This window comes from Juglans regia, chromosome 13, assembly GCF_001411555.2.
Source record: "Juglans regia cultivar Chandler chromosome 13, Walnut 2.0, whole genome shotgun sequence".
Taxonomy (NCBI): Eukaryota; Viridiplantae; Streptophyta; class Magnoliopsida; order Fagales; family Juglandaceae; genus Juglans; species Juglans regia.
In genome coordinates, this window is record NC_049913.1 from 17,638,838 (window position 1) to 17,654,046 (window position 15,209).

Here is a 15,209-nt window from a genome sequence, read left to right on the forward strand (position 1 = left end):
AGCTGCACATAGTCCTAACGCAAACTTGAGGAGGACTAGGCTGAGCCGCAAGTTACCCAGAGAGAAACTCAGAGGACTGGGATAGTGAGGCTGCAATAGAAGTATGGACAACTAACAATGAAGTTCAACTCCGTCAAACAGTCAATCACATGAAAGATTTGGGCCTTAATATTTCTTTTGGGTATTGAGGTTATTCCTTTTTCTGGGAGTCAATTTCTTCCCAGTACAAATATGTCTCTGACATTATTTCTAAGGATTCCATGGCAGGTTTCAACTCCATGGCAGGTTTCAGCTCTCGGCTCGGGACACAGGAGTCCAGCGCATTTAGCAAGGAACTAAAAAATAAAAATGCAACTTAAGAAAGGAAATTGGTACAGCACATTTAGCATGCAGAAATACATGTTCTTCACGCAGACCTCTTCAAGTCTCTAGTATTTGTTTTGGCGACTATAAGGTGATTGTGAAGGAAGGGTAACAGTAAGGACTCATAGGAGTCCAAACAAGAAAAAGAGAAAACAACGAGAGGCAAAAAGAACTCATTAACGACCTCTTTCAAACCCAATTCGAGTTCTACTGGAACCTCCTTCATATCCATCTCGCATTGAGGAACCAGCACCAGCTTTCATTGTTCCTCCAGTGCCAACTTTGTCGAGAGCTTTCTTACCCTTCTTCACCTCTGTCAAGAACTGATCCAGTCCAAACGGATCAGCCTCTTCAGCCACCTTCTCAAACTCAAGTGGCCCGTCTCTTGTACCGGCCTTTTCAGCCACTCCTGTAAAGCCCTTGTCAGGTTTGAAGTGATCGGTCTTCATGATATTCTCCAACTGCTCATCAGCACCTCCATACATCTCAGCATCGGCATCTTTCTTTGGCCTGTATAGGGTTGACAGTGTTGGCCGAGCAGTAAACAAACCCTTATCATACACATTGTACTGATCATCAGCGGCAAATCCAGAGTCCATTCCTCTCTCCTAGTTGAACAGCCTCTGGTCATACATAACTTCTCCTCCTCTTCCTGCTCCAGTGGAAGCCATACCAAGAGCAACCTTCTCACTGATATCACGATCTCTATCTCTGGTAATCTTGCTCTTCTTTCCCATAGCAGCATCCTTGGCTTCCAGTCTTCTTTCCCTCTCCCTCTCTCGGCGTCGCTCCTCACGAATTTTCTCACGACGCAGCCGTTCTTCCCTTTCATCCTTAGTCTCCTTTGGGAAATCCCTCTCTTTGTCCTTTGTGTGCTGATAATCAATTCTCCAATCAGAACCATCCATGGCACTCTTCTCAGAAGGGATTAGAATGGCTGCTGGGGGTGCCACACCGATTCTCTCAGAACGTGCTTTTTGAGCCAGTGCTCTCAGCTCTTGTTCTTTTCTCTCCTTCTCCTTCATCATCATCTCCTTCTGAACCTTTGATCTCATGGCTACAGCTTCTCGAGCCTGCTGCTCTGCAACATAAAGCGCCTCTGAAAGCTTTGCAAAATTATCATTGATCTGAACATCTTGAAGGCCTCTACCATCAACTGCAAGACGCTTATCAAGAGGAATTGTATAACCTTTCGGGTTCTTCCAATTTGAAATACAAGGTGGAATCTTCCAATCTTGTTGATCCTTTACAGTCACAGGGCGAGGAGGAGAATGCATCACTGGCACAGGTGGTCACCCAGAAGCCTTTGGGACACGCTTATGCTTGAACTTAGGAGGCTCAAGCGGATCCACAGGCATCGACATCATACTTATTATCCTCTCCTTAGCCCCAGAGTTGAAGGCTGCTGATTGCTGTGATGGCTTATACTTGATAAACTTTGTTTCAGAAGACTGTTTTGGTACATTTTTTGGCTGGGCCGCACTCAATCTCACATTCACAATCTTTTCAAGCGCAGCTTTTGTCTCTAGAGTTGTCTCCTCAATTTCTTTCTCAACCTCCTCATCAACTTCTTGCTCTTCACCGTCATTTTTCTGAACCTTAGGGATAAGATCTTTATGCTGGGAGTAAACAGTCTTCTTTGCATTCTCATTCTGCCTGACAATTGCATCATAGGCGACATTGCCATGGGCATCAACAGTAACCGGAAGAATCTTTGATCCAGGTTTTGATGATCTGTCCCTACCCATGTCAAGGGGGTACTGAGCTAAGTGAATCTCTGGAAATGCACCCCCATCTACAAAATCCTCAACTCTTCGAGGAACAAAACCCACACGCTTCAAGTAAGGAGGCACAGGATTTTGCTTGATAACAGAGGACTTTTCAGCCTCCGAGGAAGTGAATCTCTGCTTGAACCACGGATCATTTGAATGATCATAAGATGAAGCCGTGGTTGACTTCACTGGCGGAAGAAGCTCCTTCAACGACGCCATGATAATCTGTTACCCAAAACCTAATAGAGCTTGAAACCCAAGTAACTGCAGATAGACCTCAAAAACAATTGAAAATCAATTTAGGAACAGATGCAATTAGATATAAAAACTTAATAATCTGTTACCCAGGATTAGTCGGCATGTCGTTCTTGGACACCCGATGCCAAATAAAAAAATAAAGAGAACAAGCTGTAACTTCTTCTAATCAGAAAAATATATAATCTAAAGACCATGTAATTCCTATTTCTGAAACAATAAAATTAACTTTCATAGATAAAATTAATAGATTAAGCTCAATAACATTATCAAATAGCAATGAAACCAAACACAATATATAAAAAACACAATTAAATTTGTTAAAAAAATAGGGTCCACATTACAGAAAACAGTTCCATTGACTTTCCACAGATTGAATGTATATATAATTAATAATTCTATATGCTATTACGAAGATTTCACAGAAATAGGAATACCAGAGATGTCCATATCAATCCCATTTATGACAACATCCATACTCTTTTTTGCTGGCTTCACAAGCTGAACTGAAGAATTATTCTTATCCCTCGGTTTCCTAAGCATTTTTGCTTTTGGGATTTCTGGGGCATACCCACTATGCCTTTTCTTGACGGAGTGGGTGGTTGTGAAGTCCGTAAGGCTTGAGCTCCAGAAGTTTCTGGGAGAATGGCATAATTAGGATTAGCAGGCAACATATTGAGAAACTTCTCCCTCTGGTTTGCCCAACTGTTGCTAATGCTATTGGGGTCACGACTGCGAAGAAAATGTTGTGTCACAGTCTGCCATGCTTGACATGAGCTGCAGACCAAGATGCCCTTTGAAGGACGGTTCATAGTAAGCCCAATTGCGCATGTTCAATGCGTCATCATCCATGACAACTATATAAAAAGCCAAAACAGCAACGAAGATTCAAACTACGATACGTTTCTTTTTCACACATTAGAATCATTTGAACAAAGATTACAGGGGTCATCGAAAACACCGTTACGAAAACAATTTGGAAACATCAAATGTATATTCCTCCTTAATTAGGAAGATCGACCCTTGTTTGGCGGCAGAGAAGATGAAATAAAATAATCCGGAAAATATGTAAGCATCTATTGATTCTGCTTTGTTCATGGTCCTAAGAAATGAAGATCTCAAATCCACCGAAACAAATCCTAAAATCCGACTCAGGTGGCATGTGCTTCACTGTTCAAATTCTCTATATTTCTAACATTTTCTCAGCATCCAAACGTCATCAAGAGATACATAAAGTAAATCTCTAATCTCCATTTATGGAATTTCTAAAAAAACATAGAAAATCAAGTTTGAGACTGAAAATGTTTAGATCTGTTCAATAAGGAGCATCATTTATATTCTTAGTCACAATAAGGTGCAAATGACAGTTTTAATAGTACAAGGACGCATATATTCAAAACTCGGAGAGAGAGAGAAAACTTCCTTGGGTGGGTTTGAACGGCTCTTTAGGGTTTTGCCCCTTCTGGAGAGAGAAAATAGAAATGAATAGAGAGAGATAAAAGATAGGTAGAGAGAGAAGGTCTTGAAAATGTGAGAGGTAAAGTGAGTTGAATAAAATATTATTTTTAATATTATTATTATTTAAAATTTAAAAAATTTAAATTATTTATTATATTTTATATAAAATTTTAAAAAAATTATAATAATAAGATGAGATGGAAAAATCTAATTGTAAGCAATTATGCGCATTAATACGTGCACTCATTCAATATGATTGATCAAAAAGTAGATTTTATTAAAAACAATGCTAATTTGAATTTAGAATATGAAGGGAATAATATTAATACGCAAATTGGTACGCAAACTTTTTTTTTTTTTTTTGAATGAAACATACTCATTTTACTAATGAACCGAAGTTACAAATGTGACTTATCAATACAAAAAACTCCAATACATAGAAAATTCAGTATACAAGCCAACTTACACATCAGTTCTGGGGCTTCCCCCCACACAAATTCATTTGTGGCAGACATTGTCTTAACTTCTAATCAAATTCAGAGAAAGTGCTCTGTAAAACAGAACTTAAAGGCCCTCTCTATCCTCCCAGGAAAGAAGAGTACGGGACACTGCTATGGACATCAAATCCAATAGCCTATTCCTATTTTATTAAAAACAAAACTAACAAACAACTGCAAGACCACAAGCACTGGTGAGACCCCAGATGTCACGCTCATTGCAAGTATCATCATCTTGAGCCCTAATGGAACGAGCACCAAGCTTACGTACGGACCACAACAGCCCGACCGTACAATCACCGGCCGTAGCATCGCCCACCACTCTCGAAAGACTCTTGTCCTGGATTACGTCCGATCCAAAGACCCAAACCTCACTCAGGTCAACAAAAAACAACATAAAAAATAGAAACAAAACAACTACAAAACACTGAAACAGAATCAAGAAAGAAACAGAAAAAATAAAAACAGATGAACAGTGCACAATGGGTCGGCATTAGCTCGTGCAAAAACTGTCCACTTTGGTAGGAAAGTCGACTGTTAGACTTGGAAGTCCCGGAGTCAGAGATTCCACAGAAACCGAGTGTGGCGTCGGGAGAGGGCCCCTCGGTGGCGCGTGAAGGCCATGAGCCAACGATATCCGGAACTTCGTCCCTCGCGTGCGGGCTACGCTCCACTCCGATGGACGCCGGATTTGGAGGTCTTGAAGATCGGCGGCTGGGCGTCATGCTGGCGGGGCGCGTGTAGAAATATGATGGCTGGAAAGACTCGAACGGCAATCCTCCCTTATTTGGCCTAAAAAATACAAAAATAAAATAAAAAATAATACACAGAAATAAATGGACAAAGAAGAAAAGGAAGGAGGGAGCTCCCACCCTCTTTCAATGGATCTGGAGTTTTGGGAACTTTAGAGAGAAGGGGGAGGGTTTTTCTAGAGAGAGGTTTTTTCTTCCACCCCTGTCTCTATGCAAACTTGCTTGTACATAACAAAACTCGTTTTAATCTAAATCAGAGCTAAATGTTTAGGGATCGAGAATTGTACCACACTTTTTTCTTTTGAGTTTTAGTTAGTTTGCAGATTTTTTTTAAATGTCTAAAAGTATTTAAAAATCATTTGAAAACACAAATATATTTACATTTATCAATACAATGTAAAAGGTATCTTTTTCGGTTCTCCTAGCATTATCCAAAAAAAAAAAGGGTGGTGATTGAGCGACGGGCAATCGGTACCGAATTCGGTGTCGACTCTCTTGATTTTTATTTATTTTTTTGTTTTTTAATCATTTATGTTAGTATTTATGAAAGAAGTATAAAAAAAAAATACACACAAATACTTTAAGGAAAAAAAAATTGATACACATTGTCAGTACAAAGTGTCCCTTGGAGTATCCTTTTCCTAAGAAAAATGTATCTAGCTTTGGGCATATATTATTAGAATAATGCTTTACCTAGGATGCTCATTTTTTTATTTAATAGTTAAAGAAGTATTTTTTTAATTAATCTGTGATTTTTATTTTTTTAAAATTTTAAGGGATTTAAAAAAATGTTAAAAAAATTAAAAAATAACAAAAAAAAAATTGTCGTGAGATCCTCGATAGCTGTAGCAGCTTAAATTCTATTATTGTCACTAAAAAATAAACAAAAATAATACTAGGGGTCTTCCACGAGCTGTGTCACTTCAATCAAAGCAGTCGTTGCTATACTTTGATTTAGGTAAAAAAATAAAAAATATTTAGATTTTAAAAATTAAGACCAAATTTGAGGTGTCCATTTATTTTATTTGGGCTCCCCTCTCCGTTGCCATATTGCCATCGACCATCACTCACCGATATATCACTACTTGCCACATGACTTTTACAACATAACTAGTTCACGAAGGTCTTTACCACTACAATTTTTTTTCGGATTTTCCCACTGCCATCTCTCCCCACGAAAGTGTGGTTGTGTACTACTGCGAAAATTTTGTTGGCCTGATCGCGCATTTCAACTCACCCGCACGCCATCGGAAAATTTCTTCTTCTTCTTCTTCTTCACTCGTTGTGCAATTCTTGTAGCAAGACCGTTCGAGACGGAAGTAGGTTCCTAAGCTCATATTCCCGTGCTTGAAACATTAAGCTAAGTGGAAGATTTTGTGCAAGCTTTTATTTACAATTATCTTTTTTCACATTAACATACTGAAATGGTTTCTACACGTTTGATGAAGCCGGTGGAGCAACATGGTTGTGTTACGGTGTCATTGTAGTCAACAGTCACCGTTGAAGACATCATCGATAGATGGCAATCCTAGAAGACGAAATTGGGGGTGTGCTATTTGTGACAAAAAATATAGTACGTGGTAGTTGTTATTTGAGGTAGACTGGAAAATAAAGGTAGGATGGGACAAAAAAAAGGTAGGCCAAAAAATGAAGTTTGGGCGGAAAAATGAAGATTTGCCCGAAAATGACATTAGGATAGATAACAAAGCTTAGACGGAAACATGAAGGAAGGACCGAAATAAGAACAGTGAAGAAGGACTCATTAGTCATTACTCAATGAATTGTGGTCTATTTGTTAACTTTGCCTTCACACTGAATCTGGTGTGAAGGTTTTCTCATGATCTTTATTTGTTATATTAAGAAAAGCCATTTAATTAGTTGAGGTCCCTAGATTTCCATTTGATACCACAAAGGCAAGGTCGATGCAATTTTTTTAAGTTGCATGAAGATGTACAAACTATTCGTGATAGACATGATATGATTTCTTTCATTGGGGTTTGTAATGATCAATGTTTACCCATGGATGTATGTTATTTTTAATCATGGATGTAATTTACCACCATTAAATTTTGAGTTAGGACACTTTTGTTATTCTCAGATTGTAAAAGATGCAAGGTAGATTTGAAGCCATTATGCACAACTGAGGGGGTCGACCATTGGTAATCGTAAGGTGCGAGGACTGTTTAGTTTTGCATTGCTCACTTTGGGGCAAGCTTTGTTGCTCCCCGCATTGCTCATCTCGGGGCAAGAGTTGCTATTCCTCGGGTTTTTGTTCGGGTGCGAGATGTAACGCCCCCAAATTTTGCTTAGGATCGGACAGACATTTGAAGCGTCGAGACATGCAATACAAGGTTACTTGCCCCCATTCATGACATATAAGATGCAATGTTCCTAACATGCATCTAACATTTCACAATATTCGCAGCGGATAATAAATTTTTTTCTTTAGCAATACTCACCAAACTGAAATATCCCAAATACTTAAAACATACTTCATACTTAATGACATACTAACCAACTAAGATCACAATAATAGTCCATATGGTTGTGATCAAAAGAATGCTGGAGATTGAACTCCACAAATACAAGTAGTAATCTGAGGTAACTACTGTATTACCATCTACGTCGTACCGTCGCTTAGTCGATCGTTTCCATTTGATCGATTCCTGATTCTCCTTCAGATCCTTTAACAAAATCTACCATTCGGGAGAATGGTAGTTGGGACTACCACAGTGAGATTTGATTACAAATCTCAGCAAGTTAATAGAAAACTTCCACACAGGTTAATAATGCATGCATGGCAGTAAAAGCATGAATGCATAATCAAATCTTAAGTAATCATAGCATAACTTGACATACAACATAACATAACTGGCATAACTTAAACTGAAATTGAAGCTTAGCATGAACGTGACTTGAAACATAACATGGACTTGAAACATAGCATGGACTTGAAACATAGCATGAACGTGAACTTGAAACATAACATGGACTTGAAACATAACATGAACGTGAACATGCATAATTTGAACATGAACTTGAGCATGACATAACATAAATGTGAACTTGGAACATAACGTAAACGTGAACATAACATAACATGAACTTAAAACATATTCTTGTATCATGGGATTATCATAATTGCGTGAATGTAAACTTGAGCATAACATAACGTGAACTTGAAACATGACTTGAACGTGAAATACATGAACTTGAAATCTTATTCAATAGACTTAATCATTAAAGTGACCATATGGGTGCTACACAGGTCCCCTTGAGCCGTGTGTCCCTGCCGATTACCGCATCACATCACAGGTTTCTATACCAGCTATGAGTGCGTTAATACGTACTCCACAGTTGTTGTGACCCCACGTATTCTACGTGTCACAATTGCTGTGTCTCACGTAGTGTATGCTCCACAGTTGTTGTGGCCTCATGACTTATTTGTTTGTGCCATACTTACTGTGGACACACGTAACATAATGTGTGGCACCATCAGCGTTAGTACCTGGAGCGCTCCTATGACAAGCTAATTAGGTCCCATTCGCAACCTGTTGACTGTATTTCGTCAACCCAGAAAATTTCACACCTATTTAGACACTCCAGCGTGAACAAAGGAGTTCCATTAGGATATTACCGCATCCTAGCGCTTAGGGTCGTGATTGACATGAATAACTTAATTAATGTGACGTAATATGAACGTGACATACAAGACAAAAATCCTGACGTAGCATAACGTGACATGAACGTAAGATGACAGACATGACATACTTCAAGATATAAATGTAACAGAGTACATTTCATAACATGGCATACATGTAACATACAACATTTCGTAACATGGCATACCATATAACAGACAACATTTCTTAATATGGTGTAACATGTGACAGTGAATATTATGTGACATGAAATACATGTAAATGATGACATACTTAACTTAACATGACATACTTGCAATGTATAGGAATACGTGACAGAATATCTTGTGTAACAGATAAATAATTCATGACAGAATAAATTCTGTGTAACAGATAAATATGTAAATGACTTGGCATGGCACATATGATAACATGCATACATACAATTTAGTTCCCTTACTTATCACTCATACACATTAAACTGATAGTAAGTTAAAAGCTAACTTACTCGATCGTCGCGTCCTATGAGTGTAAAGCGCAAAACACGAGGAACTATAAGAGGGTATTCTAAAAGTTAGAAATTAATTACTAACAATTAAAAAAGTAAAGAGGGACAACTTAGAGTAAAATTACCATACTTTACTCTCTACATGTGAAAAAATGACCATTTTACTCATAACTTAAAGATTTCACATCCTAACTCCAAAATTTACATTCCTCATGTAGATTTTGTCCTAGACTCAAATAACAACTCAGAAAAATTTAAAACCAATCACAACTATGGAAAACTCACAATGGCCGAAACATACATAGGCCATTTCTCTTGATTTTGGTTGCAATTTCTTCCATCTTCAAAATCTATGATTGAACCAAAATTTTGTAACAAGAATCTTTCTATCCTAAGTTTAAAAATACAATTAAAATATCCATTAAGAAAAGCTAATCATCAACACCACACTTTTTGTAAAAAGACCCAAACTTTTTAACAAAAAGTAAACCCTTAAATCACAAGTTTTGACCTTAATAAAAACATCTCCAAGAATTCCAAAAAAATCAAATCTTACTTCTAACATATTCATAACATCATCCTAAAATCAACCATGCTTTAAATCATCAAACAAAACTCACCAAAAATCACAAAACAACACTTCGAGTTTTTGGTTTTAAACTTAGTCCAAAACAGAAACTGTTTATCCCAACTAACTTTGATCAATCTTTGGATCCATGATTTAAAGACATGTGATCTTAAAACTAACACATCACATGGTTTAAAAATGTGTCCTAAAGAAGATCCAACCATCAAACTTAAAATCACATGGCTAAAATTTAATAAAACATGGATCTAACTCAAAAACATCAAATTTTAGGCCTAACCGAAATCCTCTTGCATAGAAAATCATATCTTTAAAACTAATACTAAATATTTTCGAAATAACATCCTAACATGTATATAAGAGGCTTAGGATCATCATATAAAAATATCAAAACCTTTGGAATAAGATTAAACCACGAAATATTCAAACTTTCACAAAACAGAAACTGTTTTTCCACTTCCAGTTTTCAAGTTTCTAACTATAAGAAAATCTATCATCAAAAGCTTTATTCATGCAACAAAACCTCAATGAACATTCATAAACACATGTTAAAAACACTCCATAAAATTTTCGGACCAAGATATGTCCATTAACTTGGTCAAAACTTCCAAAACATAACATACTCTCTAGTTTCAGCCCAAAATGACCTTTCCATGGTTGAAAATACTTTTGACCGATCAAATGAGCATGGAATGAGACTAATAAGATATCCACGAAAAGTAGACTCAAGGAAGAACAACTTATGTGAAGGAATTATCTTGGGAAAATACTTACAAAGGGTCTAAAATGGCCACGCAAAATGTCCCAGAAATCTGCCCGAGAGAGCTCCTTTGGGTTTCTTTCTAAGAACGGAGGAAAATAAATGATAAAATAGAATGAAAAGTGCCTTGCACGATTATAGACTCCTAGAGGGGGAAGTTGTGGGCTGGAATAACCCTTGATTAGAGGTGGCTATGTGACATAAAGTGGAGAATAATGAGGGACAAAGACTGCCTGCAGCAGCTGTGAAAGATGGAGGTTGATGGAGTGGATTTCTCCTTCACATCAAGACACTATTGGGTGCAGCCAATGGCAGTGGATGGTCTGCCATATGGAGGAGAAAACTTCTCCAAGAAGCTTTGCCAAGGTAGCCAATTTCGTGGGCCTTGGTGGGCCCCAAGCAAGTGGGCTTCAATTTGGGGTTTAAAGGGGGTTTGGTTAGGGTTTGAGATGCTGTCAAGTCCAAAACTAATTTTTCTTGGCCCAATCAAATTCCCAAGGTTTAAAAGGTTGAATATGATGTCATAATAAGGATTTGATTAATTAATAGCATGTGAAAGTGATTTAATTAAGTGATTAAATACAATGCTAGAAATCAGATTAAAAAGGGTTTGGAGGCCAACTTTAGGATTTGGGAAAACCGTTTAGGATTTTGGTTTCAACCAAGCTTTTGGGGTTTCAATTGGATTCCAACCATTCAGGGTTTTGCTAGGGTTGAAACCCTCTTTGGTCTGGCACAATTTAGATGATCAGATGAAACAGAGCTTTGCTTAGGTGGCATGATCTCACACCTTGACTTCCTTCACAAATCTATCTAGTGGTTCCTCATGGTGCCAAGTGTTTAATACTATTCACTATGTGTAGCTAAGATCTTGCCAAGTGTCCAAATAAAACTCCTCCAACCTAATTTGGACATTTCACACTGTGATTTTAAAAATACTGCACTGGGTGCGCTTATCGAGGTTACTATTCACTCAAAAAAAAAACATAATAAACTTAGTACTGAAAAATTCTAAATATTCATATTAACCTGTAGTGAAAATTCGTTTACCGAAATTCAACCCCGAAGTACCCCTAAAAATAAATTTCATAATTTCCAACAGACGTTTCGTCCGAAATTATGAAAATAGGCTATTGTGCCATAAAATCCTAAATAATTCACTGAGTCTAATGGCGTAAATCATAACACATTCTGACACTTCTAACTATCTCAAATAATTAAACTCATAAATCTAGCACCACAGTGAGTGATAACACTGATTATGATGACAGACTAAAACCTAAGCGATTGGTCGATTCGTAAAAACTTATGGGTTTTTCAAAAGATTCCTAAAGTCAATAGAAATTTCACTAATGAATTTCTAGCGGGCTGTTACACGAGAACTGTTCCTTCCTTTCGGTGCTCGCCTGAGTGGCGACGACATTTGCTTTATGCTTGTCAATTTTTTATTTTTTATTTTTCCAAAACCTTCACTTGTTATTTTATTTTAATTTTAGTTTGATTAGAATTTTTGGCCTAATATTTGACTAGCTAGAGTCTTGAAGGGATCACTTGGGCCTAATAGCCCAGACGTCCAAGCCCAATAGAGGCCCGAAGGGTTAGGTGGTAATTGGCCAAGGAGGGGCAATTAGGGAATTAGAAAAAAAATCCTAACTAGGGTTTAGGGCAATGTGGCGCCAATTTGGAATAGGAAGGGTTGTTTTGCTCTTTCCCTAAGAATCCCATCATTTGAAACCTAGGGAAAAAACATTCTTGGCAAGCACCTCATTGTCACTTGGCAACCATGCATAAGGACTTCTAGAAAAAGCCAAAGGGAGAGAGGAGTATGGAAGGGTCGGCACACGCCCCACTCACTCACTCACATGCCACTTGGCACACATGCAAGTTCATTCTTTAGGTGCAATGAACCTAGACTCAAAAGTGAGAGAAGAGGAAGAGGCACGTGGGAAATGTCAAGAACCATACACACAAGTTTCCAAGAGGCCTTAGGATTTCGGCCGAGTGGCTTCATGCTTACCTAGGGGAGACCAACCAACACTTAGCCAAGTGTCATGCATGCTAAGTGTTGGGGCTTTCTAGAAGAAAGTGATGATGAGGAAGATGAAGGGTTTGCATAGGAAAGGGGCGAACTGTAATACTCCGTATTTTAGTGTATTTTAATTAAATGAGTATTTTAATTAATTTAAATATTAGTTCTCTTGTTTTAAACTTACCGGATTTCTCGTTGGTTTATTATTATGATCTTTAAGTTGTGAAATTTATTTTGATATGCTTTCTTAATATTAATTATTGATTTGCATTTAAATTACTTTTTAATTTAAATTACTTTGTTTGTGGGCTTTAAAATTATTGCATTGTTGGATTTTTATTATTATTTTAGTTTACTAGTCACCGCAATTAAATTATTTTATCCAACTTACTGTTTTGAAATTATTTTCGTTGAATCAATTTTGTGACCCAAGTTGTAAGGATTGAATCTCATTTCTTTCTCTCACTTTTTCTTTTTCCCTTTTTCTTTCTCCTCTTCTATTTTTTCCTTCTTTCTCCTTCTTTCCCTCTGCTTTTTCCTCCCACGCGCGGGACAACTCCTCCCCTCTCCCCTTCCGCCAAAGAGCCGTCATGCGCTGCCCGTTGCTGTCACCGCCCCTCCCATTCTCTTCCCCTCTGACCAACGACCATCCCCCTCCATTTTCAGCTCCTTCTGCGCTGCCGTTAGCCTCCACGCACAGCTTCAAGCCACGTCCATCTTTCATTCCAGCACCGCCATCGCGCCACCATTGGCAACCATCTTTTCACCACACCATCATCGGCCCTTTAGCTATCTAAACCACCCAACCTCAGCCCCGATCCGCCATTGGTGAAGCCCCTCCATCCCCATTTTCGATTTGGGTGTTTTGGCCTTCAACTGCCGCCTACATCGCCACCCATGGCCAACCACCACCACCAGTAGTTTCACCAATACCCCTAACCCCTTCCCTAGTCATCCCAAGTATTCGTTTGTCCCCGTTCAAAAGTTAGATTTTTGAGACTCAGGCCCTTGTCCATTTTGCACTATTGCATTGTTGTGTCGCCACTTCTAACACGTCCGTGATCCTTGTAAGTGGATTATGCTGAGACTTGTTGGTGGATGGAGTTGTTGTGTGAGTAGATTATGATGAGATTTGTTGGTTGTCGGATATTTGTGTCGTGTTTTGTACATTGCATAATTGCATGCATGTTCATGTTTGTAAATTTGAAAACTAAGTTTTCATGTAAGAAATGGTTATTCGGTGTGTGTGTATCACGACCCCAAGCCGAGATGGGGCATTATCTCAGTGGAGCTCCTCTAGTCATTTAGAAGCAGAATATACTGAGTGACGTTCCCTAAGTTATCGCTAGGCGACAATGGGATTAGATGAGATGGTAAATCTTGTGTCGACACTGTGGCCCCTCTTTCTGGCGAGGATTAGAGGATGCTTGGCCACGAACGCACTGGCACGGAACTGAGCATCACTCATTACGAAGTCACTCGCACGGTCGTTACCCGTTGTATGACGAAGGGAGCCAGGGTATGCGGATGGTCCCTAGAGGAGATCATGGTGCATACGGTTAAAATGGATTATTGGGCTATTTTCTGGTAAAATGGTGTATGTTGGATAAAATGATTTTATGTGAACCATTTTCTAGGAAAATGGTGGATTATTGTTTTGGGCCATTTTCAGGGAAAATGGTGGGAAATGTTTTTATGGATATATTTTTGGACCAAAATGGGATTTTGGCGTGCGTTGGAAAATATTCATTTTCAGGGAAAATGATGTTTTGGGGTCTAATGCATATTCCATCATATGCATGCATAATTGTTAGTTGCATCAATATATTTTTATCTCGTGGATTGTTTGGATTGTTACTGAGATTCACATCTCATGTGATATTCCTTACCCTACGGTACCGTTTTATGGTATCGTAGATTTTGTTGCAGATGCTGATGATGAGCCTGAGGATTTGGCTCCGTTGGAAGAGTGATTTGGGATCACTTGCTTGTGTTTGGGATTTGTTTCCTGCTTGTTGAATTATGTATTTTTGGAACTATTATATTTTTATGGGATAACTGTATTACTCTTTAAAACACTTTGTTTTAAGTGAATTTGTATTAAACAATTATGGTACTTAGTCGACTTATTTAAATTATCCGCTGCTTTGATTTTGTTGTACACTGATGTACACACACTTGGCACTTATCGTTGGGATGTGTGACCGTGTTGTCATCATCTGGGCGTCTCGATTCTCAAGTTTCCATACGTGGGGGTTGGGGGTGCCACACGCACACACTCACCGAGATTCTAGAAGAAATCTTGTGGGAAGAGAGGAAGATAAAGAGACAACAAAGGGGCACAAACACACATGCACACCACTTGCCACATGGCAACCAATCCTAGGATATGGTTTAGGGCATGAGCATGGCGGCAATGCACAGAGGCTTTTGGGTTTCTAATGTCATAAAAGGATGATAGGAGGGAGGGAGGGAGAGAGAGAGAGAGAGAGAGAGAGTGGGGAAACACGAAGTATATGAGGGCTTTCTTTTAAGGGGCTGGCGCCTACACCCCCAAAGAAGACACCCAATGGTCATTTTGGTATTTT

General features: G+C 38.5%; 1 protein-coding gene and 2 pseudogenes across 1 annotated transcript; all 3 read right to left on the minus strand.

Moving 5' to 3' along the window:
• Positions 1 to 349: 349 nt before the first annotated feature.
• On the minus strand, positions 350 to 981 carry LOC118344155 (SNW/SKI-interacting protein A-like). The gene has a single exon (XM_035684049.1). The coding sequence runs from the start codon at positions 960 to 962 to the stop codon at positions 540 to 542; it is 423 nt and encodes a 140-aa protein (XP_035539942.1). The 5' UTR covers positions 963 to 981; the 3' UTR covers positions 350 to 539.
• LOC108987440 lies at positions 960 to 2,372 on the minus strand (annotated as a pseudogene).
• Positions 2,373 to 2,776: 404 nt separating this feature from the next.
• LOC118344154 lies at positions 2,777 to 3,892 on the minus strand (annotated as a pseudogene).
• Between the last annotated feature and the right edge of the window lie 11,317 nt (positions 3,893 to 15,209).